The 26,525-nt window shown below is 56.7% G+C and overlaps 2 protein-coding genes across 10 annotated transcripts in view; one reads left to right on the top strand and one right to left on the bottom strand.

Moving 5' to 3' along the window:
* NCOA3 (nuclear receptor coactivator 3) overlaps positions 1–3,622 on the top strand; it is a 96,762-nt gene extending 93,140 nt beyond the window's left edge. For all 7 annotated transcript variants that reach the window (XM_045833142.1, XM_045833147.1, XM_045833145.1 and 4 more), the window contains one exon: positions 188–3,622. In XM_045833142.1, coding sequence (XP_045689098.1) covers positions 188–199 — 12 coding nt within the window. In that variant the 3' untranslated portion in view covers positions 200–3,622. The remainder of the gene's footprint in view (positions 1–187) is intronic.
* Positions 3,623–4,200: 578 nt separating this feature from the next.
* SULF2 (sulfatase 2) overlaps positions 4,201–26,525 on the bottom strand; it is a 99,723-nt gene continuing 77,398 nt past the window's right edge. For all 3 annotated transcript variants that reach the window (XM_045833149.1, XM_045833148.1, XM_045833150.1), the window contains exons 6-21: positions 26,091–26,241; positions 24,826–25,001; positions 22,309–22,437; positions 20,818–20,874; positions 20,030–20,156; positions 18,410–18,608; positions 11,031–11,259; positions 10,835–10,931; positions 10,308–10,402; positions 9,362–9,421; positions 8,787–8,956; positions 8,409–8,551; positions 7,204–7,327; positions 6,450–6,483; positions 6,150–6,203; positions 4,201–5,200 (exon numbers count right to left, since the gene is read on the bottom strand). In XM_045833149.1, coding sequence (XP_045689105.1) covers positions 5,170–5,200; positions 6,150–6,203; positions 6,450–6,483; positions 7,204–7,327; positions 8,409–8,551; positions 8,787–8,956; positions 9,362–9,421; positions 10,308–10,402; positions 10,835–10,931; positions 11,031–11,259; positions 18,410–18,608; positions 20,030–20,156; positions 20,818–20,874; positions 22,309–22,437; positions 24,826–25,001; positions 26,091–26,241 — 1,876 coding nt within the window. In that variant the 3' untranslated portion in view covers positions 4,201–5,169. The remainder of the gene's footprint in view (positions 5,201–6,149; positions 6,204–6,449; positions 6,484–7,203; positions 7,328–8,408; positions 8,552–8,786; positions 8,957–9,361; positions 9,422–10,307; positions 10,403–10,834; positions 10,932–11,030; positions 11,260–18,409; positions 18,609–20,029; positions 20,157–20,817; positions 20,875–22,308; positions 22,438–24,825; positions 25,002–26,090; positions 26,242–26,525) is intronic.

The raw sequence follows: 26,525 nt of genomic DNA, 5'->3' as shown, positions 1-26,525 counted from the left end.
GATGTAAAACCTAAAAATGCAGTCATTGAAAAAATTTTTGGTTTGAAGGCATTGGGCAGTTAGATACTTTTGGCAATTTGAGGTCTGAGGAATCGGTCAGCCAGAGCCATGTCGCAAGCCATCAGGATAGACATACGGATTCTTTTGTGCAAAGCGTTTCACGCATGTTTCTTCTGGTTGTTGACAGAAATACTGCTGACGTCTACACCAGGACCTCCAAAGATCACTGTACAAATGACACTGCACTAGGATTATTGGGAGTGAAGAGTCGTCATTCTAGGCACCTGTTTTTGAAGAAAGGACCAGCTTTGAATCTCCATCAAGGGTATTCCAAGTGATGTCATTTGACTAGGACTGGATTTGAAAAGCTGAAGCATGAAACCTACCTTTTTCTTTTTCCCTCCTGATGTGTCATGGTATTCAAAAGTTTTGGCATTCTCCCTGTTATGGATATGGTTCTGGAGGTAATGGAGTGTTAGTAATCACAAGACTCTCTGTCCCTTCTGTCTGCCTGGCTGTCCAGTCATTCAGATAAGAGTAGGTGGGACATGGAACGGAGAACATTGGAAAAATCAAGAGATCAGAAAATCTGGTTTCTCTAGTTGCAGTAATGGAGGAAGAGCATCATCCAGCCTTCGTTTGTGTCTGGCACCACCAGGTGGTTCTGTCCCATAGGGTTGGAATTTCTGCATTTTCTTCCTTTAATGATAGTGTTGAGTTGCTCCAACCCTGTTCTTGGTTGACTTAGGCCTTAGCTAGGATTTTCATTTGCCCCTAATGTTTTGTCATACTTCACCTCCAGGAATTCCTTGATGTCAAATGGCTTTGTAGAAGGGAAAGGGAGATGACAGTATTTAACTGCAGCAGTAGCAAACTTTCACATGCTAACGTGCCGCCGAGTGCACTTTATTTAGAATGTAGTGGATAAATGCAATATTCTTGAGGTCTTGAGGAATGATGAACCACATTCCTGGTTTTTGTCTAATCTGTTGGATAAGAACTGTGATTTTCTTGTTGTTGAAAGTGCTGGTGTCACCCTTTGCCTATATGGTAGAGCAATAATGCTTTTGGAGAATAAACTGCAGAAAACCCAAGGCCAGGTACTGCATTCTGAATCAGAATTTTGCAGTGTTTCTGTGAATAGATTTTCTCTTGTAAATATGACCTTTAAAATATTATATTATGTAAAATATGTACATACCTTTTTTGTAGGTCACAACAACTCATTTTTATAGAGTTTGTGAAGTTAAATATTTAACATTGTTGATTGCAGTAAGCTCAGTGTGGTGAGGTTACAAGCAGAAGAGACGTCCCCTGCATTTTGTGGCCTGGGGGCGGGGACAGAGGCCCAAAGCTCTCCCTTCCCTCCAGCCTTAGAGGCCTCGCTCTTTTCCAGTCTCTTAACCTAAAAGCTTTTTAAAGAGATCATTTGTTTAGATGTAGACATTTAAATTTTTAAAAAAAATTCTTCTACCAGAACTAAGCACTTTGTTAATTTTGAGGGAAAGAATAAACATGGGGAAATAAACTTTGAAAAAAAATGTCAAGAACTTAAAAAGATCAAGCAATTCGATTTAAAAAAGAGTCTTGGAATTTAAGCGGTCCATACATTAAACAATAGTAATTAACTTTTTTTAATTAAATGTGGGATCTTTTTGTCTATTTGAGGATTGCGCTAAGGTTTGGGCTACTGGGACCTGAATCCCACGTTGAGCTCTCAGGAGCAGAATCCTTGATGTGTGGTTTCTGGTGTCTGCTCAGCCGTCGCGTCGCTCACTAACACGTTGCTTTCACCATCCCTGAGAACAGGAATAGTGTCCTGGTTATTTCTTAGGGACTCAGTCCCAAGAAGTCAGTTTTGTGCGATTCAGAGCTACAGTCTGAGTGCCTTTGCACTCACCCCCTCTGCTACTTAAGCCCCCGCCTGCTGTCACTTCTCCCTGACACTTGTTCTGGTCAGTTGGGGATAGGATAAAAAGACAGTGTAATTCCCTGTGTCTGCTTTAGTTAATTAGGTTCAAACAATTGAACGAAATTGGGTTTTTGTAGTAGCTATGAATTTCAAATGTCTCAGCTAGCTTTGGCGTCATTTCCTAGCAATAAGTGAGAGCCAGTTTTTATTTCATATACATGAAGCTAATCTTTCTAGGTGCCTCTGAAGGTAAGATCATTTAATTTCTTTGACTTGCTTATAAATGAGTGAAATCTGTATTTCCAGAACCACCACTAGAGTGGATTTGAGTGTGACACCCCCTCCCCGCCTGCCCCGTTAAAAATGAATCTAAGATTGTAAATCCATCAGCTTCCATGAAACAGCCCGTCCTTTTCAGATAGTATAGCCTCCCGTCTGCAGATGGACGGACGGACGGACGGACGGACGGAGTCAGAGCGCCTGCCTTTGCAGACAGCTGTGCCGGGGGCGTCGGACCTTTCTCGTTCAGTCTGGTGCGTGCGGGGAGAGAGAACGGTGCTCTTACCTTTCCTGACTTTCAGAAATTAAAGTTTTATGATCCTTTCCCTTGGTCCTGGTTCCGTGCTAACTGATGGCAGCAGCATCCCTTTTTATATGACAAACATGTTTATTGTAAGTTTTTATATTTTCTACGTGTTCACTTTATTGGTACAAACTGAAAGTTTTTATTTTTTCTTTTAATAGGTGCAGTCTTTCAGATAATTTGTTTTTAACCTTTACTGCCCTTTTATCTTTTTTGGATAATTCTTTGTACTCCTGCTGCCTACCTCTCCTCACCCCCCTCCCCCCACTTTTTTAAACCTTGGTATGTGTTGGGTGAACAGTATAAGTAAGTAATCTTTTCTCTGCTTTTAGAATGTGAGATATTTCCAGTATACCTACTTTTTTGCTGAATCCAAAGATAAAGATATATATATTTTTTAAAGATCAAAATGATATAAAGGGGATAATAGGTTTCTTCCTTTAAAAAAGCAAATAGAAATTGTTAATGTTCATATTATGATGCCGTTTTCTAAATTGTGCATCTTGCTGGGAAGGTGTAAATATCAATCACCAGGACTGCTTAAGCGTATTTGCTAAGGTGAGTTGGGGGTATAGGGGGTGAGGAGCTGTAGAACAGAATTGGCTTGCTGTCCCAGAAGTTCTTGGATCCAGAGATGCAGCTGGAAAGTCATAGAATGCATTACCAGTTACCCATATGCCTGCCCAGTTCCCTTTTTATTTGCAGAAGCCATGGGTTTTGTTCACAAGTGGGAAATTCATAGCGAAACCTCTAGGATCCATGAGATCTCCTGCTGCTGCGAGGAGTGGGCGTGGCTGCTCAGCCCGAGGCAAACTGTTTAATAATGAGCAGGGTGTTGTTTTTCCTTCTCTCTCTTTCTTTCTAATATGGAATTTTGAAGAAGATGGAAATGTCATTCTGAGAGCAATATTTAAATTCTCAGGAATTGACTTGCAGTATTGAGAATGAATTCAATTTCAATCAAGTTTACATTAAATGTTGCTTTTTAAAAATCTAAATCATTCTTTACACCACAAAGACTCCAAACCACATGGGATAACTTATGAGATGGTTGTGTGGTAAGCTATGACTGTTTTGCTGATCATTTTGGGTGTCATTGTAAATAAAGGTTTCTATTTAAAGTTGAAGCCTAAGAGCTTGCTTTATTTATTTCTTTAAAAAATTTCCCATTGGATTAAGAGTGAAAAATAAAAAAAGGTTAAGGGCTCTTATTTCAAATAATTGTAGCAGTTTCTGGGATGTTAAAAGAAATCCCTTCCCCCAATGCCTTTTATTGTCTGTAGCAACAGAAACAGCAAAACTGGAGATTATACTCTGAAAACATGTTCCAAAAAGAAATTTTGAAAACATGGCACTGGAGTTAACAAAGGTGAGTGCTTAGGGGTCATCTGTTCAATGAGGAGTGCGTTGGACTAGTCGATGGCTGAGGTTCCTCCTGTTTCTCCCATTCCCGCATTTTGACAGCTACCTTTACCAGGTTACACTACCTGGGACACAGAGAAGGGTCAGTGAATCGCTGTGCATCTCACACATTTTAAAAGGTCCCAAAGCTGGTGTAATGTGAGACTTACCTGCTAAGTCCCTGAAATGCGGTCAATTTTAGTCATTAATTTATATTTATTCCCCCATAGGTAGGTTTTTTTTTTTTTTTTTTAAGTCCAAGGTGTCCCCTTCAAAAAAGGTATTGACTTTTGTAGTGTCTTGGTTTTTAAGAAATCAAAGTAAAAATCTCTCAAGGATGGCCTTTTACAAAATGTCAAGGGTTACCTCATACCAACCGCTGGTCACTGGCTGGAGTTTTGAACATTGTTTGACAGTACTTAGACTACAAAATTTCTTTACAAATACAATTTCATTAAAACTTGGGACGTACATGAACTTCATTCCTTTTCGGTACTTGAAAAGACATTACTTTTGGGGGAGAGAACGAAAGGACAGTGGGAGAAGCAGTGTCTGGGCAGGCGCGGAAAGGCCCACGCTGCAAGGGCTGTTCTCGCAGCTGTCCAGGGAGTGTTCACCGGCGCCCCCGCTCCTGAGAACGGGGTCTCCTCGTCGCTGGGTTCCCCTGGAAGTTCCGCACTGGTTACATGTAGAGAGTCGCGTATATACAGTGAAGTCAGTTACTTCGCGGGCAGCCGGGGGGGCAGTGCTGGGTGAGCGGCACGTCTCCTGTGCCAGCGGCTCCCGGCTGGACTGGGCTCCTCCCCAGCGTCCGCACGTTGCCTCTGGCCTGCTGCGTAGTCCTTCTCCGTGACAAACCGGGAGGAAGGTGAGAGGATTTAAACAGGGTTGTTCTTCCCCTATGACTTAAAAAAATTCCAGTGTCTTTCCACCCTTTGGGGAAATTGCCAAAAAAAAAAAGGTATAATAATCTGTGTTTTTCCTCTTGTGAGCCTCTCGGAGAGGGTTAGTGGTGACTTTCTGACATGAAATGCATTTTGTGTAGCCGGCGAGGTATAATCCAAAGCAAAAGCAGGGGCGGAAACGGACTTCCCGAAGCATCGCACACCACTCCTGGCGGTGCCCTTCCAGAATTTGCCCTGTTGACTGAAAGCAGGGTCTGTCTCGCAGGCCTCCTGGCTGACAGCGCAGGTCTGCTTGAAGTCATACAGCGGTTTGCACTGTCTGTACAGCCAGACGTTGCCTCTGCTATGGGAGGTCCGTCGCAGGCTGCTTAGCCTTCCCAGCCTTCCCACAGTTGGCCCCTGTGGAACAAAGCAGACTCGTCTCAGCATCTGAATGCCAGGCTGCTTACAGATGGCTTCATCGGTCCTGCAGCTGAGTAAGCTTTGCTGCGAGGGTGTGGCTGCTGAGCAGGCGTATTTCTAGGTCTCTCAGAACGGGCTTGCTACCGCCCAATCACCTAGTCTGCCCGTTACCGGCAAAGGTGGCGTTTAAAGGTAGGGGTAGAGTAGTGGCCAAGGAGAATGTGAGCTGTGAAAATTATGTGCCTTTACTCTGGAAGCACCAAAGACATGCTTAGTTGACCCATTATTATGGTCCCATTAAAGCTGCATAGGTTTCTATGCATATAAAGAAATCAGTGGGCCGGAAGTTGCAAATGGGAGCTCACCAAGGGGTTTTGTTTCTCTGCATGGCAGCTTAATTGAAAATTAGCTGCCAATGTTAAAAAGTTTCATATATTTGAGTTTTGGGGTTTTCCTGATGGATTAGAGGATTCAAACGGCAGTGTACTCGTGCCGTTCTCTTTAGACTAGAGGTGGCCTCTCTGTGTCGCCAGTCTCTCAGCCCCCTGCCAGTCTCTGTTGGCACTGGAGTTTGTAGCGGGGACCTTGTGGGAGCCATTTATAATGGGGCCGCTCTGCGGATGTTACGGACCAGGTCCTTCTGCAGCCACAGCCGGCAAGGTGTCTGGCAGTTACAATACTTAAGTGCTTCTCAACCTCTAAGGAATACCTTGAGTTTCAGGCACAGATTATTGTGTAGAGAACAGCAGTATGTATAGACAAGTTATTAATCTAAAACATGAAATGTACAAAGTGTGTTATTTACAGGAAAGACATTACCACTTCCCCCTGTGTTACAGGAACAGATGAGAGTAATACATAGGAACTGGCATGCACACAGACAGCCTTGGCAAAGCGGAGCAAGCCGGAACCAGGGCTCTGTTTGCAAACTGATTCCTCAACTCACAGTGATTTGGAAGAAGGTCTCTTCATTTCTGGCCACTTTCGACGCTGAAACTGCCTATGTTTTCAAGTGTCAAAAGGAGAATGAGTGTTAACCATCACCAAGAAAGAAAAAGTCACCCCCAAAGAACACTACAAAGAATGTCTCTCTGGTGACCCCTATCCCTGGCGGGTGATCCAGGCCCTTGGCAGACCAGACAGAGGGCAAGTCTCAACCTAGCACGTGTGACCTCGGGGGTCGGACCGAAGAAGGATGGGCCTAGACGAGGGACCGACCCCGGGCTTTAGAAACAAAAGCGAATACCTGTATTGCTCGTAGCTTCCTCCATCTTTAAGTCCTAAACGAGAGAGGTGAACAAAATGGAGACAATTTAGGGCATACGTGCAAGGACAAGCTTCCTAACTGCCCTTTTTTCTTTCTTTCAACACCTTGGGCATTTTGTCACTCATGATGTTGACAGTGTTCCCCTGGCAGGTAGAGTGCACTGGAGGAGGAGGTGAGCTTCCTTCCTTATAGGTCACCCACACTGCAGCGTCACCTCTCCAGTCTTAGGGCCCTGGCGCATGCACTCAGCACTGACTTCGGTCACGGTGGGGGAGGCGGACACGGGCAGGCGGACACGGGCAGGAACACCTGCGCTACGGAGGACGAAACCACGGGCCCCGAGAGAGGTGGGGTGGTGGGGAGAGCCGGGTCTTGTTCTTGGCGAGTTTCCGAGAAGGTGCAGCAGTGTGACCAAGAGCGTGGACTTGGGAGCCGGCCGACCCGGTCACTGAGGTCAAGCAGGTGCACCTGAGAGGGCCGCCACTGGGTTGTCACTGAGACGTCCGAAGCTCTCAGCACAGCAGCTGGCACGGAGTGATTAGTAAGTGGTGGCACTTAGGGTCCTAAAAGCAGCCCTTGGTGGGTGTTAGGAAGGTGGTATTTTAGCCATTAGGGAGACTTCATCGACCTCCACTGATTCTGGGTTCCCTTTTCCGACTGCACATGACCTCCAGAATTCCTAACTGTGGTAACCCTGCTGGGTTACAGGCCCCGTGTTGGGGCGCCCACTCACCCAGGTCCATGTTCCGTGTCCGGGGGTTACACTGCTTGTAACCCTTGCAACTCCTCAGCTCCATGAGCTGCACGTGTAGCTGGTTGAGGACGTCCCTGTCCAGTGTATTCACTGCGTTCATCAGCTGGTTGGGGAAAAGGTGGGTTATCAACAAGGTGAGTGGAGGGAGCACCGTCCTCTGCTGCCAACCAGGGGACCGCCTTCAGGCAGGTTGGGAGTAGCAGGCGCTACGGGGCTGGTAACTTCTGCTTCTGCCAGAGCTGAGAGTTTGGAACAGTTTCAACCGCTTTTTGTCTCTCATGCCACCAGGCTCGCTCTCCGTGAGAGTAAGGAAAAAAACCCACTTCTGTACTTAACATTGAACTGCGGGAGCCACTGGTCAGGAGACTGACCAAGCTTGGAAAGAAGCCCTTCTCAGCCCTGCGGTTTTAAGCAGCCTCCAGTCCCAGTCCCTCCGTTCCTCGTCACTGGGAAGCCACCGTCACTGGGTGATGGGATGGAGACAGTGACCTGGGCCCCTGCCTAGCCTGGGAGGTACCAGTGCCTGAGTAACCTGCGTGCCCTGCCACGCCCTTTTGTAAAATACGGGGATGACCCACCTAAGGAGAAAGATTGGCAGAACAGACCAAAGAAATAGCATTTAGAAATAGATTTCACGTAAAGCTCGTCAGCCTTTTCTTACAACACTGGAGACTGGGCCAGTGCGAGGGCCACGCCACTGCGAAGCTGTGGGGCTGAGGCGCAGTGGTGGCCGCCTGTTGTAGACGGGACACGCTCCACTCACCACAGGCTCCGTGGCTCCTGTGTGTCTTCTGCGTTCTGGGCCCCTAGCCATCACGTGTGTGCTCAGGTGCCTTAGCCATTTAAGCACTTAGGAAGGCACCTGGCACGCAGTGAGTGCTGCGTGAGTGTCGGCTGTTCTCCCTGTAGGCCCCCGAGGGCACAGGGCTTGGTCTGGCCTGGCCCCAAGGACCTCTGCGGTCTAGGGGTCTTCACAAGTCCCCACACAGCCTGCTGTGGTTTAACCTTGCCAGGGAAGAGGCAACGAGAGGCGACTGCACGAGGAGTCCCCAAGTTCTCGGAGGCTCCCCAACTCACTTCTGGCTTAGGGACTTGGTAAATGCATTGATTCCTTGGGTGGGGGGCCCTAACTGGCAGCACCTGTGTACCCCACGCCCCCCTTCTCCAGGGCAGGTTGTCTGTACCTGGTAGGGGTCTGTGTTGAGATCGAAGTACTCGAGGAAGCCGGTGGCAAATTCACAGAAGAGGAAGTTGTGGGTCTCGTTGATTGTCCTCATGCACCAGTACGTGTTGTTGTTGGCGCTGGTGCAGGCACAGAAGGGCCCCACTGCCAAGGGAACAGAGAGCACGCCCTGAGTGTGCCTGCCGGAACTCCTGTCCGGGACGGTCCCCGGAGCCAGTTCCTGTGGGGAGCACTTGTTGACCCCTGCTGTTGTCAGGGAGCCTGTTCCCGCAAGACCTGCAGAGACTGGCAAGGAAGCACTCACAGGCTGGGGGCAAGGGGGGCCCTGGAGAAACCCCTCTTGCCCAGCCTGCCCCATGCCTGCCCCGGGCTGGCTCACGTGTCCAGAGGGGTGCAGTCTGCCAGTGCTGGTTGTCGTGGGTAAAGCACGTGAGGCCCGGCATGCTGCACGTGTCGTTGTTCTGCAGCCGTTTCAGCAGCTTGCGAAGTTTCTTCTTGCGCTTCTGCTCCCGCAGCAGCCACACCTTGTCCTTCTCCTGCAGCCCCTTCCTATGGGGACACAGGGCCACACCTCTCTGGGCTCCTCACCTTGGAGTCTCCTAGTGATCAATGACCCTGAGCCTCTGCTCTTCCTGCCAGAGGGCTGTGGGCACAGCACTACAGGGGTCCCAAAGGGAAGAACCGTTGCCACAAAAGTCCCGCTGCAGGTCTGAGGCAGCACAAAGGTGGAGAATTAGAGGCTGCCGGGACTCCTGCTCACACCCCAGTTTCTTGGGCCTGTGTTCTGCCCTGCATGTTGAGGTTGCAGTAACCCCCTGCAGTCACACGGGGGCGCCTGGAGACCTCAGTGTGGATCAGGGAGTCAGACCTCTGCTAGGACTGCTTTTCCTTGGTTGTGTTAGGTTAAGGAGGAGATGCCTCTACATCTCTCCCCTGGACCTTAAGCTGCCTTACCTGAAAGGATGCAGACTGGAGCCTTTGTGCTTGAGTCGGCCTTTGTGCTGGGTGTAGTAACTGTAACAGACCCCAAACCCCAGGTTTCGGAAACTGCTTTTATAGGGTGACTCCTGGGTGGGTGCAGACTGTGGTGCCCTGGGACCCCATTCCTCTTTCTGATGCAGTTCCGGGAAGAGTGTTACCCCAGGGCGGCAGCTGCCTGCCAGCCTCCTTCCTTCCTGCGGGCGTGAGCTGGGAGCCCCTAGCTGAAGGCTCACTCGGGCCAGACAGAGAAGGATGGGGTGGGCGGAAGTTAGCCAAGGGTAGGAGCTGGGCCTGGCTTTGTGTGGCTTCGGCCTCAGCATCACCGGGTGGCTGTCCCCAGGCCCCCGCCCACCTCATGCTTGGTCAAGGGCAGCCCCGAGGGGACCGTGTTGGCAAGCCCCTTCCGGGAAGGCAGCAGAGATGCTCTGGCTGGGCTTTGGTACAGCCGCCACATGGAACGTTCATTGTAAATGAAACTCTAGAGTTAGTTCCTCAGTCTCACTGCCACATTTTAAGTGTTTAATAGCCACACGTGGCCACCCTACTGGACAGCAGATACGGCCCTCCCCATCCTCACAGAAGTTCCACTGGACAGTGCTGCCCTCAGGCTCGCCCCCAGGGCCAGGGCCTCGTGGGCTGTTGGGGTCCCCAAGGGCAGGCGGCAGAGGCTTCTCCCTCCTGGGAGCCAGCCCCCCACCTGTCAGCGGGGCATGAACCCCAGCGTCTGGCTGGCCACCTGGGGGGCAGTGACCTGTGCCCGGTGGCCGACAGTGGGGATGGGAATGACTGATGTTTTTTAACCCCGAGGGAGCAGACATATAAAAGTAACAAAGTCGTCACAGAGGGGATGCCGTGTCCCTGGGAGTGGCCCTGCAGGACTGCTGGGGGCCTTCCTGGGCTCCCTTTGCTTCCTCCTCACCTGACTTTGTGACAGTCACATTCTTCCGGTCGCTTTTTCTTCAGGTGACCTCGGACTTCCCTCAGGTTCTTGATTTTATTCTGCAGGGTTTCGATCTGGGTGGGAGGGAAAGGCAAGGAGGCCGTGGAACTCCCGGGCTGGGGAAGGAGGGGTGGGCTGGCGGAGCCCCTCCACGGCCCACACCTGTGGGCACTGAGGGCGTTCCCGGGCTCCACCTGAAGCAATGAGGCTCCAGCCAAGGACAACCTGCGAGTCATGTTCCTTGTGTCCTGTCCTGCCTGGGACCCAGCTGCACCCACTGAGGACTTAAATACCCCCGCCCCGCCTCCCCCAGCCAGGCTTGTTGGAAGGACGAATTGGGGTGTGATGTGACCGAACTGGCCTGCTGGACCGGTGCTCCTGGCCCTGGGTCCAGGCTCTGGGGGGCCTCGCTCCCCTGGGTCAGGCCTCACTTCACTGCCAGTGGGGCTGGCGGCCCCGCCAAGTACACGGTGGTGAGACCCTGCTCCCTGCCCAGACCCTGTCACCTCGTGGTCGATGTGCAGCTTGTGGTCCTTCCAGGCCTGCAGGGACTTGTACAGGTCCAGGTCACACTGGACCGTGTCGTTCTCCAGGATGTAGCACCTGCTCGGAAGAAGGGACTGTGTGGGGCCCTGAGAGATGTGGGAGCCCCGGCCAAGGCCTAGCCCGTCCTTTCCCCCCAACCTCCGCCGGGGCTCTCACCGGTGTGTGACTTTAATGGGGTTGGGAGCTGACGGGTCCGGAAGGCCTCCAGTGCCACTGAAGTCCCCACCGTCCTTGTCGTCCTGGTCCCGAGGGGCCCCCGGCCAGTACCGCTTGGTCAGGTTGCGGGGCTGGGGTGCCTCGTCCAGGGTTATGTGGTGCACTTCGCCGTCCACCTCGATGGCCACAGAGCGGATGGAGCGGTTGCGGACGTAGCTGGCCTTGTACTCTGTGGGCGTCCGAGGGGTGGCTCAGTCAGGAGGGCGTGGGAGGCTGGCGGGGCTCCCTGGGCGGCAGACCCTCGATCTGGGCGGGGCAGCGCTCCCATCAGGAGGCTCCGTGTTGGGTGAGACGCACGGGCTCGTGTAACCTGCCACCTGGGAAGCAGGGCCTGCTCCCGGCGGGAAGGGCCTCAAGGTGATTTCACTGGAGTCCCAGCTGCACCCACTGAGGGAGGCTTGGTGAGGAGCTGAAGTCCCAGGGCTGGGAAGGAATCAGCTTAGATCATCTCAAGGAAGAGCTATGACTGGGTAAACCAACTGGCCCGCCCACACAGCGGCACATTTGGCCGTGAAGGGATGGGACAGTAACGCACGCTGCAGCGCAGACGGGTGCCGAGAGCTCGGTGCCGCGTAGAAGAGCCCAGACACACAAGGTCTGTTGTGGGCGTCTGGATGGAATACCCAAAACAGGCAACGACGCTGAAACCCAACGCAAAGCAGTGGCTGCCACAGGACGTGGGAGGGGGTGACGGGGGTCCCTTCGGGGGCCATGGAAAGGTTTTCAGACCTAGAGGTGGTGGTTGCGCTGCACCATGAGTATATTAAGTGCTGCTGCTGAATTGTATACTTTAAAGTTGTAAAAATGGTAGATTTTATTTCCTGTGAACTCGACTTCAGTTTAAAGAAAGGAAAAAGGAGCCCTGGCTGGCGTAGCTCAGTGGATTGAGCGCGGGCTGCAAACCAAAGCATTGCAGGTTCGATTCCCAGTCAGGGTACATGCCTGGGTTGCAGGCCACAGCCCCCAGCAACCACACATTGATGTTTCTCTCTCTCTCTCTTTCTCCCTCCCTTCCCTCTCTAAAAATAAATAAATAACATCTAAAAAGAAATCCAAATATTAAAAAAGAAAAAAGTAAAGTGAGTATAAGAACACTAAGGAGATTGACTCAGTAATCAGGAGATTGACTCAGTAATCAGGAGATTGACAAAATGGAAGTCCAGGACCAGACGGTTTTACTGGTGAATTCTACCAAACACCCAGAAGGAGAACCAAACGTCCAAAAAGAAGAGGAAGGAGCGCTTCCAGGCTTGTTTTACGAGGCCGGCATTACTCTGGGGCTGAAAGGGGAAGGGGGGGGGAAGGGGAAGGGGGGGGCAAGGGAGGGGGGAAGGGGGGGGAAGGGAGGGGGGGAAGGGGGGGAAGGGAGGGGGGGAAGGGGGGGGGGAAGGGAGGGGGGGAAGGGAGGGGGGGAAGGGAGGGGGGAAGGGAGGGGGGGAAGGGGGGGGGGAAGGGAGGGAAAGGGAGGGGAAGGGGGGGAAGGGAGGGGGAAGGGAGGGAATGGAACTGTCTAGTTGCAGGCCAGTATCCCCGAGGAACACAATTCAAGGATCCTCAGCAAAATATTAGCAAACCGAACTCAGCGACACACTGAGAGAACCGCACACCAGGGTGACGGGGGTTTAGCCCAGGGGTGCGAGGGTGGTGACTCTCAGCAAACCCGGGCGATGCATACGCCCCGTGAACAAAAGGAGCAATAAAGATCACAGGATCTCAAAAGCTGCAGAAAAAACCACTGGACTGGATCCAGTCTCCATTTAGGATTAGAACTGTCTGATAAGGGGTTCCGATAGAAAAAATGCATAAAGATTTATCTAAGAGCAAAAACGCGATCTGACTTAGAAAACAGGCAGAGGGCCTGAACAGACATTTTCCCGAAGAAGACACACAGACGGACGACAGGTGCCGGAGCGCGTGCTCAGCGTCGCCGACTGTCAGGGAAACGCGAACCCAAACCACAGCTCACGCTCGTTACAGTGGTTCTCATCCAACAAGGGTCGGCGAGCCTGCGGAGGGAAGGGAGCGCCCGTGCACGGCTGGTGGGAAGGGCATCGGTGCAGCCGCCACGGGAAACAGTGCGGGGGTTCCCCCCAAAGTGGACACTAGAACAGCCACAAGACCCAGCAGTCCCACGTCGCAATGTTTATCCGAAGGAAAACACGAACTCAAAAAGGTCTCCGCGCCCCCACATTCCCTGCAGCAGCATTTACAACAGCCAACACCCAGAGGCAGCCCAGGTGTCCACGGATGGCTGAGCAGGGGAGGAAGATGCGGTCCTACGTATATTCATTCACACGGTGGGATATTCACAACTCAGCCACAGGGGGGAAATCCTGCCATTTACAGCATGACGGACCTGGAGGCATTATATACTAAGTGAAGTCGGTCAGACAGAGAAAGACATACCGTGTGATCTCGCTTATATGTGGAATTAAAAACACACACACACACACCCCCCTCACAAAACCAAAAAACCCGAGGTCATAGACACAGAGAACAGAGTGGAAGGTTGCCAGAGGCGGGGGATGGGGAAGGAAGGGGAAATGGGGACAAGGGGTGAAGGGGGTCAGGAGGTGTACGGACTCCCAGTTACAAGGTCTCGGACGTGCAGTGTGGTGGCCGCAGTTAGTAACGCCGGGTATTACGTATTTGTGCGTGGTGACAGAAGCTAACTGGACTCATCGTGGTGATCATTTTGCAGTCTACACAAATACTGAATCATCATGGTGTACACCTGAAACTAATCTAATATCTGTCAATTATACCACAATAAGACGCAAAAAAACAACGCCTATCGATTTTAGTTGGGGGAAATAAAAAGCCAGGCGGCTCCTCCTCCTGGACAGAAGAGGGAGCAGCTGGGGGAGGTCGCTCAGCCCTCTGAGTCCCGGCTGCCCCAGCTGGGAGCTGGGAGCTGGGAGCTGGGGGCGGCTCTCCACCAGGCCCAGGCGGGCCCTGTTTCTGGACGACCTCAGCTGCTGAAAACGGGGCATGCCAGCTGAAGTCAGAGCTCAGGCTTCCTGCATCTTCTAATAAAGGACACATTAGATCGGATTGCTAACATTAAGGAAAAAGGGGGCGGGCAGTCATGTAGGTGAGCGAATTTCCAGGCTCTGAAGAGGAGCGGGCGTGCCAGCCCACCTGGGTCCGCAGGCCCGCACAGGTGTCCCTGCCAGGAGCTGACGCACCGCCCCCCCCAATCCTTTGTGCTTTAAAACTCTGCAGGCTTCACTCAGGTCTGGCCCCTGCACGCTCTGAGTCCTTCACCGCCAGCCGCCCTAAAAGTCCACCTTTTAAAGAGAAGGGCCTGGAGCCGGCCCCCGCCCGTGCTTGTTTGGCTCTCTATGACCACCAGGAGGTGCCCGCGGCTCCAGGACTGACTGGAGGCCAGGGGTGTGGCGCCCAGGGAGGAAGGGACCCCTGCTCCCGTGTGGCCCAGGGCCCCAGGGCCTGGCCGTGTGGCCCGGTCTGTTGGGACAGCTGTTGGCCTCTCTCATTTCTCAGACTCGTCGGATCACAGGATCCAGGGCCCAGGTCCAGGAGAGGCATCGCCTCTTCGGCAAAGCCGCAGGCCTTCTTGACCCTGGGCCGCTTTCTCCTTGGCTTCTTCCTCCCTGAGTTCAGTCTCCCTGAAGCCACAGGGCTGGGCCCCTGGTGCACACACCACACAGTGCTGAGTCCCCGTTGCATTTCCTGTGGGAGCTGTGGGAGCAGGTCACCTGCCCAAGAGGCTGTGAACTAGACCCCCCCCGCCCAGGCTCTCTCTGCTCCTTTGTCTTTCTTGCTCAGGAGCCAGTTGCCTGGTCTCTTCCCACCCTCCACCCCCAGCCACAAACCCAGGGTGCCCCAAACTATCTGGCCTTCTGCCTGATGCTGTCAAGAAGCCAGTCTCCCCCACGTCTGGGGCTGTTTTCTTGCCACAGAGATAGAATTGAGTAGTTGAGACACAGACCGTGTACCCTGCAAGGCCTCAAATACTGACTCTCGGACCCTCTACAGACGAGGCTGGCCGAGCGCCTGTGTAAAAACCCCTCCCCGGGCTGGAGCCATACCACTCGCTCTCTGAGTCACCCTAGCTGTCCCCGTTTCCAGGGCCCCTGAAGTGTCCCCCCTCCCGCACGTCCTGGCAAGGGGGCTGCTTAACCCAGTGGCCAAGAGCTCAGGCGCTGGACTCCAATGGCCCGGATGCAACTCCTGAGCCAAGGTGCAGCCACCACAGACCATGAGCCATGGTCTCAGGACGCTGCCTGCCTTACCAGGCTGTCTGGAGGGGGACACGCAGCAGAACTGATACATTTCCATCACCTGGTGTGGCACGGAGCAGCTGGTCTGTGACCACTAGGGTCCCTGTGGCCCCTTGCCCAAGGCCACACCCTGGGCCTACCCACCACCTGGGCCGTGAAGCCCTGTGCGGCCTGGCCTGCTCTCGGGGGCCGGGGGCCACGGCGCCGTTGTGCTTCCTCCTCCCCCGACCCGCCCGTTCCGCCTCCACACTCGGCTCTGGTGCAAATGACGACCGGCCGCCCTCTCCACCTGGTCACGCCCCCGGCTCATTTCCTCCAGGCATTTTCCACCGAGGGGAAGTGGGACCTTCCCGTCCGGTTCACTGGCTTGCACCTCGTCTTGCCCACGAGGTCCGCTCAGTGTCTCCTTCGACCCTGTCACCTCAGCATCCGGCGGGGCTCGCAGATTGTTAGGAGAAGCAGTGAATAAACACCAGCCCCCCGGGCCCATCCCCAGAACCCTGATCACCTCTTCCCAGTCCGGCTGGCTCTGCCCGGCCTGCCTGGGTCGGGGCTGCTCCAGGCCGGGGCTTCTCAACCTCAAAACCAGCGATGGGGGCTGGGTAAACCTTCGTTGTGGGGGACGGACCCGTGCCTTGCAGGGTATCCAGAGCACCCACAGCTTCCGCTCACTAGGTGCGAGGCACACGCCTACCCCCACACGGTCACGCCAGCCGGAAATGTCCCCACACTGCCGAGTGCCCCCCCTGGGGGCCGAGATCAGCCCCAGTCCGGAACCCCAGCTCCAGGCCGGCTGCTCAGAGAGGAAGGACAGAAGGCGTCTCGCTGGCAGCACTCACTGGCAGGGGGAACGGTGCTGGGCCAGCAGACGGGGCCCACACCCCCACACTGGCCGTGTGACCCAGCCTTTCCTGTCTGCCCTGAGAGTGGCCGCCTGCTTTGCTCCTGGGTGGCTGTGCGGTGCACGTGGCCTTGGTGTTACCCCCTCGTCCCCAGACGAGGGCTTGGGTGCAGCTGAGTCCCGGCTACTCGGGTGCCCTTTTCTTTCCTCCGTGCGCTAACAGGGAAAGACAAGGCTTAATTGAGTCGCACGTCCTCGTGTTATTTAAAGATCATCCTCTGTGCCGCGTGTTGGAGCAAGGGGGTGTTCAGCTGTGCGATTCAATCTAGAAACCAGTCATTGTACTTGCTAAAAAAAGATTAGCTCAGGAGTTCCCACGTGGCCCGTGAAGAAACACAACGGGGGCCCATCCGTGGGGAGGTGCTGCTGAGGCGGCGCCTGGCCACTAGGGGCAGACTCACCCGCTCAGAGCTCCACCGGGCAGCACGCCCAGAGGCGTGACCTCCACGGACAGAAGGCAGGACAGAAGGCAGGGCGGTGGCTGCCAGGGGCTGGGGCAGGGTGGTGGGGGGTTCATGTTTACTGGGGACGGAGTGTCAGTTCTGCAACATGAGCAAAAGAGCTCTGGGGATGGCCGGTGGGGACCATCACACAACAGGGAGGATGCACCTAAGGCCACTGAACTCGACACTTAAAAATGGTTAAGATGCTAAATATTATGTTACGTATATGTTCCCACTGTTAAAAAAAAAAGAACTAAAATCTCTAATGGGGCTTTGGCAGTCTTTGAGTGGGGGCAGCGTGGGAAACTGCCCGGCTTTGGAGGGGACACTTCCGGCCGGCTGACCAGGTCACCCCCGAGACAGGTCCTAGCTCCCCAGGGATCCCTCTTCCCCGGGGACGCTGAGCTCGCAGTGGGGCTGTGACTAGCCTGGGGTGACAGCTGAGTCTTCCAGCCACATCCAGAGGACGTCCCTCTGCGCTCTGCCCGCTGGCTTTCTGACGGGCTGCCTTCCTTCAGCCCCCTCGGGGGTGGGGTACGAGGCTCAGGCAGCCTCTTCAGCGGGGCTGGGTGCCTTTCTCCCCCCAAAACGCCGTCTGCTGCTGTTACCTGCACTGTGTCCTCTTGTGTGCCTGAGAACACCGAATCAGCGTACGGACCACTGCTCCTGGGGGAGACCTGGGGTCAGGTTCCCGGGAGCCTCTGGCCCCACGACCTTGTTTACGGGGGTTTCTGTTTAAGGGCAGCTTATTTGATACACGTGGCTGATTCCTTAACATCGAACTCCCGGCTGACAGAGCCGCACCTCAGGTCAGCCCAAGCTTCTCTAGCCCACGTGCCTCTTCTCCATGAGGCACGCCCAGCCTCCCTGCAGGCAGGAACGGGACATGGTAGTTCTGCAGGGTGCCGGGTGGGGTGGGGAGGGTCGTCTCAGATGGCGAAACCACTGGGAAAGGCACAGAGATGTGAAAAGCACGTCGCTGCACAGATGTGAAGAGGACACCTGGGCAGAGCGTGAAGCTGGGACGAGGGAGACCAAGCATCTCCTTGCCCAGCCTCGGCTGGGGACCCAGCACACGGGCGGCTCAGAGTTTCTGGCCATTGCACATGCCCGAGAACGACCCAGAAAGCATCTCCAGCGGTGACCTGGGGACTACAGAGACATTGCAGGGAAGCCCGTGAACTTGCAAGCACGGACTCCACGAGTAAGGGGGTCGGCCCCGTCAGCCCCCGCCGCGGGCCTCCCTTCCAGTCACTTCCAGAGCCCGAGCCCGCTCCCTGCGACGCGGGTGTCCGGTCCCAGTCGCCGAGGCTCCTCGCGGGGCTCGCGGCCAGCCCCCTGCGGGCCCCCGTCCAGCCCACGGACACGCAGCTCCGGCGGCAGGGGTGGCCGCCTGACAACACTCGTCTGAGCTCAGTTCCTCTGCTCAAACCCCCTGGTGGCTGCGTGTCCCAGAGGAAGGGCCCTCTGATGCCATGGGATGGGGCCCTGACCCCTCCCCCTGCAACATGCCCCCCCCACCGCAACCCTCACAGCCCCCAGCGCTCACACTGCCTCCCCTCTGCATCCTGCCCTTCCCCATTGGACCGGGAGGATCATCAAGGGCTTCACGGTGTCCCCAGCTCCCCGGTCTTGTGTCTGGAGTTACTTAAGTGAACAAATGGGGTGACCCAGGGACCACCACGCTGCCCCCCCACCCCCGGCTGGAACCGCCCAGGTCGCCACACTCACTCTTCTTGAAGAGCTTCTTCCGGCGCCCGGCCAGGCTGAGCTGGTCGTCCCCGCCGCCGCCGTCACAGGCGCAGGCCTCGCCGCCCTGCCCGTAGTACTTGGGCACCAGGTTGGACAGGGCTCTGCTGCTGGGCCGCGCCGGGCCCTTGCACTTGTGCAGCTTCAGCGTCCCCGTGGCGTCCTCCACACACTGCCACTTCTGCAAGGCACGGCAGGGGCCTCAGGCTGCGAGGCGCGGCCAGCCGGCCCGTCCACATACCCTGCTGCCGCCCCGTCCACCCCCAGATTCCTCTCTCCTGCCCTCGCGGGGACATGGGCTAGCGAGAGTTTCGTTCCTGGGACTCAAGCTCATAGACATGTTGACGGGATAAGAGACACCAAGGGGGACACTGTGTGACTCTGGCTGAGTGAGAGCCCCAGGCACGGGAGGCACTGCGACGCAGGGAACACTCACAGGCACAGCGGGAGTGAGACAGCCAGCAGGGCCTGGGGGTGGCTCGGCCAGCAGGGTGGGGACCGCAGCCCTCCCCTGCTGGGTGCACAGCTGGGACGGGGGGGGGGGCGTCCTGGAGACCCTAGGGCTGCAGGTCCCAGGGCCCTGGACCGGGACTGGTGCCTCCCCAGCTGGCCTGGGCCCCAAACCCCACCCCTCCAGCGCTCTTTCCACTTGGGCTAAGCAGCGTGCTCTGGTAGACTGCTCCAAGTACGCAGATACCTGCCCCAGACGGCCTGACCCTGAACCTGGGGGACAGCGTTTGACAATGATCCTAGGGGGACAGAGGCCCCCTGGCCTGGTCAGCTCTTCCTGGTACCTCAGAACAGAAATCAGAACCAGTTGTGGGCTTTCGGCACAAACCTGAGGCCGAGCTCCCCCCAGAGCGTCAGTGCTGTGTGTGCATGGCATTCAAGGCTGTCGCCCCAGTGCCTGGAACAGTGCCTGGAACAGTGCCCGGCAACAGAGGCGTGCAGCGTAGGCTGCTGCAAGGACGCAGCACAACCCGCAGCTCTCCGGCCTCCTGCTGGGGTCCCTCTTTACAAGGCCACGCCCCCAGCCCCCTCCAGAGCCCTGTCTCGGCCTCCCAGGTCTCAGAAGAGCCTCGTTCAGACTCCCTCAAATTTCAGTCAGTCTTTGCTCTCTCTAAAGTGCTATCAAAGTTACAATTTCCTTAATATTTCTTCTGAAACCAATTCACTTTTGAAAACCTGAATTTATTTCAAAAGGCAATGTCCTGTGACACCTATACATGGAAACTCGGCCTGGAAGAGGCGCCTGCAGAAGGGACTCCGACCGAGGCAGTCACTGAACTTCACCAGGGCCGTGGAGAGGCCAGCCGGGTCCCCATCGAAGAGGGGTCGGAGCTAAAGACACGCCCGTCCCCACGGGAGACTTTCCCTCGGATGTGACCAGACCGACAGGGGGCTGAGAAAGACACTGCTTTCTGAGCGTCACCAGTATCCCCTCGCCTCACCCTGGGTGCCACACAGGTCGGCAAAACACCACCCCTGGGGGCTCCGGCCTCGCTGGCCCCGCTGGCCCAGTGCAGTGGGCTGAGGGGCAAACTGGGCCCCTGTCTGCAGGGCCCCGCGCCCGGCCCCGGGGCCGCAGCTGCGCCTCCTCACCTGCCCCAGCTGCTCGCACGCCGTCTGGTACTCGGCCCGCTGGCACAGGTCCTTCACGCGCTGGTACTTGGGCAGGGAGTTCTCCTGGGCGTCCACCTTGTCGCTGTCCCTCTTGTGCAGCAGCTTGCTGTGGGGCGGAGAGCGGGACACGGGGCTGGCCTGTCGGCTCTGGGGGAGCGCGCAGGTCCAGCCTGGCCGTGTCTGCGGTTCGTTCAGAGACTTAAGAAGCGGGGATCTCAGAAGAAACCTCCCAGATGGCATGAGTTGGCCACAGAACAGAAAATGGTGTGCAGGCGGCTGCCAACATGTGGCCTCCAGATGCGAATTCTGTGTCAACCGCAGGAACAGCGAACGGCTTCTGTGTCTAGTTCCCACGAGCTCCCAGTCGCTGTCGGAAGGTAGGACAATAACATTCTCCCTCCTTCCCCGACAGTGAGATCTTTATTTTTCATTTTTTTCTTTTTACCCTCACCCGAGGACATGTTTTCATTGTTTTTAGAGAGAGAGGAGGGGAGAGAGAAACATCGATTGGTTGCCGCCAGTATGAGCCCGGACTGGGGATCGAACCCACAACCTGGGTATGTGCCCTGACCAGGAATCGAACCTGCAACCTTTTAGCTACGGGATGACACTCCGGCTGACTGAGTCACCTGGCCAGGGGCTCCACAGTGAGATGTTTAATACCATGGGTGCAGGGGGTGCTGCCAGGAGCTGCTTGGGATGGTGGGGGTCCTTGGGTGCCGCTCAGCTGAAATGCCCTGGGCGTCTCCTCGGGGCCCAGCACTCACCCTCTCTCTACCAGGAAGGAGTCTCGCCAGACCCTCATCTTCTTTTTCAAGTGAAACCTAGGGGAGAAAGGCACCTCCGTGTTCCCATCAGTGTGGGCACCTCCCATGACCCCAGCCCCTTCTCCCGGAAGCAGGTCGATGCCCAGAGCGGCCTTGCTCGGTTCACAACCAGCACAGACCCCAGGGCCCCAGGGGAGGACGGGGTGAGCTGCCCATGGGCCACCCACACCCTCTGCCCCTGGTGGTCCTCACCTTCCCAGAGACTCGTGTCTGGAGACATGTGGGCAGAGGTGACTAGGTCAAGGCCACACGCAGTCATGTGTGCACACGCCTGTGCCCCCCAGGAAGCCCAACAACCCCCCAGTGTTGGGGCAGGTGGACCCCTCTCCGGCCAGCACCAGAAAGAGTGGCCGCCCTCACTTTGGTGAACTACACTGTATTTTCTGGGCGGGGCAGGATTTCCTTCGACCCTTCACGGTTGGGTTTGTGCGATGTGAGTGCACTTTTCACGCCGCGTCCCTCTCCCAGACAGGGACTCAGGCTGACGGGCAGCTTCCACCCTGCGCCCGGCCCCCAGGGATTCTGGCTCCCAACCCAGAGTCCCCGCTCCCCAAACCTCCCCAGTTCACACCCTTACAGCTTATAAAGCCTCACAGCCAGAGGGAGGAGGCCCAGCGAAGGTGGTCCCCCCACAGGGCAGTCAGATGTGGATGGACAGTGCCCATCAGGGCAAGACCTTTTCTGAGCTGCGGGAGGTACGAGTCTGGGTTGCAAGAGTCAGCTCTCTGGGGCTGTGGCTCCAGCAGGCAGTTACAGTGTTGGCCACCAGATGTCGCTCCTGCCACACCAGTGGCTCGGTCTCCCTGCTTTCCTGCCCTGGCCAGGCTCAGTTCACCTTCCCACCTGCCTGTGCTTTGCTCACCATCCCAGTTCCCCTCTCGGCCTCCAGGACACTGGGAGTATGTTCCCACCACGCCGTCTGGCGCGGAAAGCACAGAGTGTGGTGATGGGGACCCAGCCTCCAGTCTGGAGTCTGCACGCGGGACTCGGAGCCAGACTTGCCCGGAGACCTCCGACAGGTCAGTCACTCGACCTCTCCGGGACTCAGTTTCCAGACTGGTGAAGGGGGAGCAGGACGATGCTTGCCCCTCCGGGCTCCCATGACGATCAAAACAATAAATCTCTCTGCCAAGCGCTGAGACAGGGCCTGGCAAACGGGAACTGCTTCCTGAGTGTTCATCCCTGTTGTTGTTGTTGTTTCATGTTTCACACAAAGTAGGGTCTGCAACTGGCTGCTCTGGCCACGTCCCAGATGGGAAGCGGGAACCTCACAGGGGCCACCCTTCTCTCCCACGGTGGAGGAGTGGTCGGAACGAGGGACCCCGGAACCCCGGCTCCTCACTCTCGGAGTCACACCCCCTCAGACCCACACGGTCTGGCCCCAAGTTCACGCAGTGCTGCGGGGAGCCCAGCACCCCACCCCCTCCTCACCGATTCGCCGGCCGCTCCGTGTCCAGCAGCTTCAGGATGGATTTCCCGTCCATATCCGAGGGGATGTCCAGACCGGCGATGTCCAGGATGGTGGGAGCCAGGTCGATGTTGAGGACGATGTGGGGATTCCTGCGGGAGGGGGGCAGAGAGACCAGACTCGGCCGCCTGAGCAGGGAGGGGCGCTCTGCCTCCCTCCCCCGGGAGAGGGGGCGGCTGGAGGGACAGAGGTCGTCGGGGACATGGGCCCTGGACGTGGGAGGCTGGGATCGCACCACTCGCTGTATCTCAGCCCTCAGTGCCCCCTGTGGCCCAGTTTACCTGAACCGTGCCCCTCCACCCACCCTCCCCTCTGCGCCCCAGACGCACCAGGGGGCCGCAAGGAGTCTCAGGCCACACCTGATCCCTACGCAGCTGTTTCTTCTGCCAGGAATGCCCTCCTTGCCCCCCACCCCCCAGTCCGAACAAAGCACGCCATCTTTAAGAGGTACCCCAACCCCAGGCCGTCCCTGGCCCCGGTGCGGTCCCTGCCTGACAGGCCAGGCACAGTCTGGCCTCAGGGCCTTTGCTCTCCCGGCCAGCATGTTCCTCCTCCAGGTGCCAGCGTAGCACATTCCTTCCCTCCGTCCCTTCGGTTCTCTGCTCGAGAGGGAGCCTGTGAGACTCCACGGGACCCGCAGTCCCCGCCCTCTGGTGTTTATGCCTTTGTGTGATCTGTCCCTGAGGTTGGGCCAAACCAACAGAATATGGCAAAGGTGGTGGATGTGACTGCACGGTTATGTTACGTGATACATGACCCTGTCTTGCCAGCCATGCCACCCTCACCTCTCAAACCCGCCCCCAGCAAGGGCATTTGGTGAACGGGGGGAGAGGGGGCAGGCTGTGTGAGCTCAAGTCCCCTCATGCACTTGCACAACCTTGTGAGCAGGGAAGCGGGACGCACGAGCCGAGACAGGCCAGCGTCAGCCAGCCTCCGGCTGCTGTTCAAACCACTGTTTGGCTTCCTGAGCCAGATGGCTGCAAGTCACGGTGACTCTGCTGCCACAGGGGAAAAGCCTGCCTGGGAGTGAAGTTAGTTCAGAGGAAGCAGGGCAGAGAAATGGAAAATGAGAGCTTCCCCATGTCACAGTGTGACTGCTGGATCCAGCCATACCTGAAGCCAGACCTAGCCTTGGACTTCCCAGCTACTTTAGTTGCTGCACTCCTTTTATCTTTAGTCTCATCCAGTTAGATGGTCATTTCTGCTTGCAGCCAAAGGAGTCCTGTCTGACTGACCTCCTGCGCATCTTCGGCCCCCAACCTGACATTAGCACTCTCTCTGTTGTGTCCACGTGGGTTGTTTTGGGTCCTCGGAACCGGGTCACAGACTCTGAGGCTGACCAAACCCCTAATGGCAGTGCTTGCAGAGCCCTTCAGGGGTCATGTTCTTTCTATTTACCAGGGTGACTCAAGGTTACTGAGAGGCCGGCAGACAGGAACAGAGACTCCCTCCCTCACATGTGACCTCAGGCCTCTTGACCTCTCTGGGCCTCAGTTTCCTCCAGCAGGAAAGGATAAGACTGTGGTGCGCAGATGCACACCTGGGTGCAGAGAGCTCAGACCCGGTCTGAAGAGTGACCGCTGCGTAAACCAGTGGTTGTTGCAGCTCTGATTACAGGTGGGGACCCCGAGACCAGAGCTGGGGCGGGATTTGATGCGGGGGGCACAGGAAGAGGGGTGGGGCTGGGCCGGGCTCTGGGAACTGTCACCAGGCATCCAAGGTGGCGGGATTATCTTGGTCCCCGCAGGGCGTGTGGCCCACACCCTGTCAGTGCCTGTGGGTGTCCCGTCTGGACTCTGGGCTCAGAGGGCAGTCAGACTGAATGAGCGACTTCAGAGCATTTATCTGCATTTCGAAAACCCGTTGAGTTGGTGTCCACAGCATCCCTGCGGATCCGAGGAAGCGGCTTCTACCTCTCCCTGCCTGTGACATGTTTTTTGTTTTTTACTGCCAGAACATGTCATCTCAACGGTGAACCCTTGGAGAAGGCTGGCCAAGGGTCACATGGCCCTCGAGGAAGGACAGCAGGGGAGACGGCTTCCCTTTGTGCTGCTGCCTGAGCTGGCTCAGCCCATCCCCCGAATCCCTGGTCCCTTCCTGGAGGTGGCGGGATTCCTCCCCACAACCGGCAGACCCCGGGGCGCCCAGCCAGACGGAAATCAGGGCGGCATTCCCACCTGCTGGCGGCGGCCCACGGGCCAGCTCCCCGGTGCCCTGGCCCACCGCCCGCCACAGACCTTCTGTTTGCACAGGTGCGGACGGCCCCTGGCCTCTCCTTCCCCGACAACCGTATAAACGCATCTGAATCCACTCCGAGACCAGACCCCTGTTTTGCTTGGCACCGCGGTTCACGTGTGAACACCGGAGTCTCCCCGGGGGGAGGCTCGGGCCGCACGGTGGCAGCGGCAGCGCCTGCTTCTTGCCCGTCTGGTGCCTGCGGGTGGAGCCCAGAGGCCTCAGTGGGCGGGGCCCACACTTACAGCGAGCCAGCCTCCACGTTGGGGCCCCGCACGTAGAACGGCACCCTGATGTCGAACTCGTACGGCATGGACTTGCCCTTCACCAGGCCGAACTGGCCGATGTGGTAGCCGTGGTCGGCGGTGTACACGATGTAGGTGTTGTCCAGCTCGCCCGTCTCCACCAGCATGTTGTAGATCTGCGAGCGACAGAGGACGGCAGGTGAGGGTGCGGGGCGGGGGGGGATGCGGGGGGGAGGCCGTGGGGACAGCGGGGACAGCGGGGTCAGCAGACCCCGCCTGCTCGCTCCCCAGCTGATGGGAACCTAGGTCTCAGGCTGCGTCCCCTCTCCGCACAGCCCCTGGGGCTGTCCCACTGACAACTGCAGCCTCCCCACGGCCGGTCACCTCCTGTCCCCTTACTCCTCCTCACAGCGGTCCTCACCGTCCGCCCCCTGCTTTAGCGCCAGTGCCAGCCCCATCGGGGCGGGGGTTCCTGTCCCTCAGCAGGTGCTGGTGAGCGAATGAAGCAGACTGCGGCGGGACCCTGTGACCCACCATGCTCCAACGGAGCCTTCCGCGGTGCCGCCGGCCACATCAGTTTCTGTCCCCTCCTACCCGGCGGCCACCGGCCGCGTGTGGCTACTGTAGGGCACTGCCTCGCGGTCCCAACTGCATTGCATTTTAACGAGTGTAAACAGCTGTGGATACACGAGGTGTATGGTGGGCACCCACGCAGTGGGCTGTTAGTAGTAAAAAGGAATGACGTTCTCCTATCGGCCACCAGGTAGGTGAACCTGGGAAACTCCCACTAATGCAAGCAGCTGGTCACAAAGGCCACACTCTGTGTGCCCCGTTCACGTGAAATGCCCACGTGACGAGATGTGGAGACATGGGGGTGTGGGCTGGAGGCTGCCTAAGGGTGGCGGGTGAGGGGGCTTGGTGGGGCGGGCAAGGCTGCGGGCTTTCTTCTCGGGGCGACGGCAATGCCCTGGAGGTGACCGCGGCGCCGCCCACACACGTCTGCGGGTGCGTCAATCCCCGGGCTGCGCGCTCTAATTGGGTGAGCCACATGCACGTGAACTTCACCTCGACAAAGCTGCTGGAGTGTGTGAACAGTGGCCACGCGTGGCCGTCACAGTGAACAGGACCGAGCAGAGCTAGGGGCTCCGTTTCCTGAAGGCAGGGGTGGCCTGGGCTGCCCAGAGCCGCTCTCCCCAGGCCCCTGCGCGCTGACACACACGGGGGAGGGCGGAGGGGGGAGGGCGGGGCTGGGCGGGACGGCCTACCGTCTCCATGGAGTCGTCCACCGACATGAGGGTCTGCAGGCGCTTCCGCTGCAGCATGTTGGTGAACTGCATGTGGATGGGCTTCATGGGCCCCGTGTAGCGCATGATCCAGTGCTTGTCGGGATTGGGCGCGTAGTTGTAGCTCGGCGTGCTGGCGGGAGGACACAGGCGCAGGTCAGCCCGGAGGGTGCCGGGACCCCCCAACCAGCCCAGGCCACGAGGGGGCGCCCGCCCTGCGCCCTGTCTGCTGCCCGGTGTGAAACGCCCCCGCCTGGGGGCAAGTGGGCACTGGCGTCAGGGCCGCTGCTGCATGTCAGGTCAGCATTTCTCCACGCGTGGAGTGGCCGCACGGGAAGACCTCGGGAGGTGCCGTGTTAAATGAGCCACGGCCGCAAACTCAAAGTCCTTCCCGTTCCAGCTCTCTCAGCACAGCCG

Source organism: Phyllostomus hastatus, unplaced genomic scaffold, assembly GCF_019186645.2.
Source record: "Phyllostomus hastatus isolate PE091 unplaced genomic scaffold, TTU_PhHast_1.1 phas_contig_17, whole genome shotgun sequence".
NCBI lineage: Eukaryota > Metazoa > Chordata > Mammalia > Chiroptera > Phyllostomidae > Phyllostomus > Phyllostomus hastatus.
Note: the sequence above shows the minus strand (reverse complement) of the source record. Positions and strands in the feature narration are given on the sequence as shown.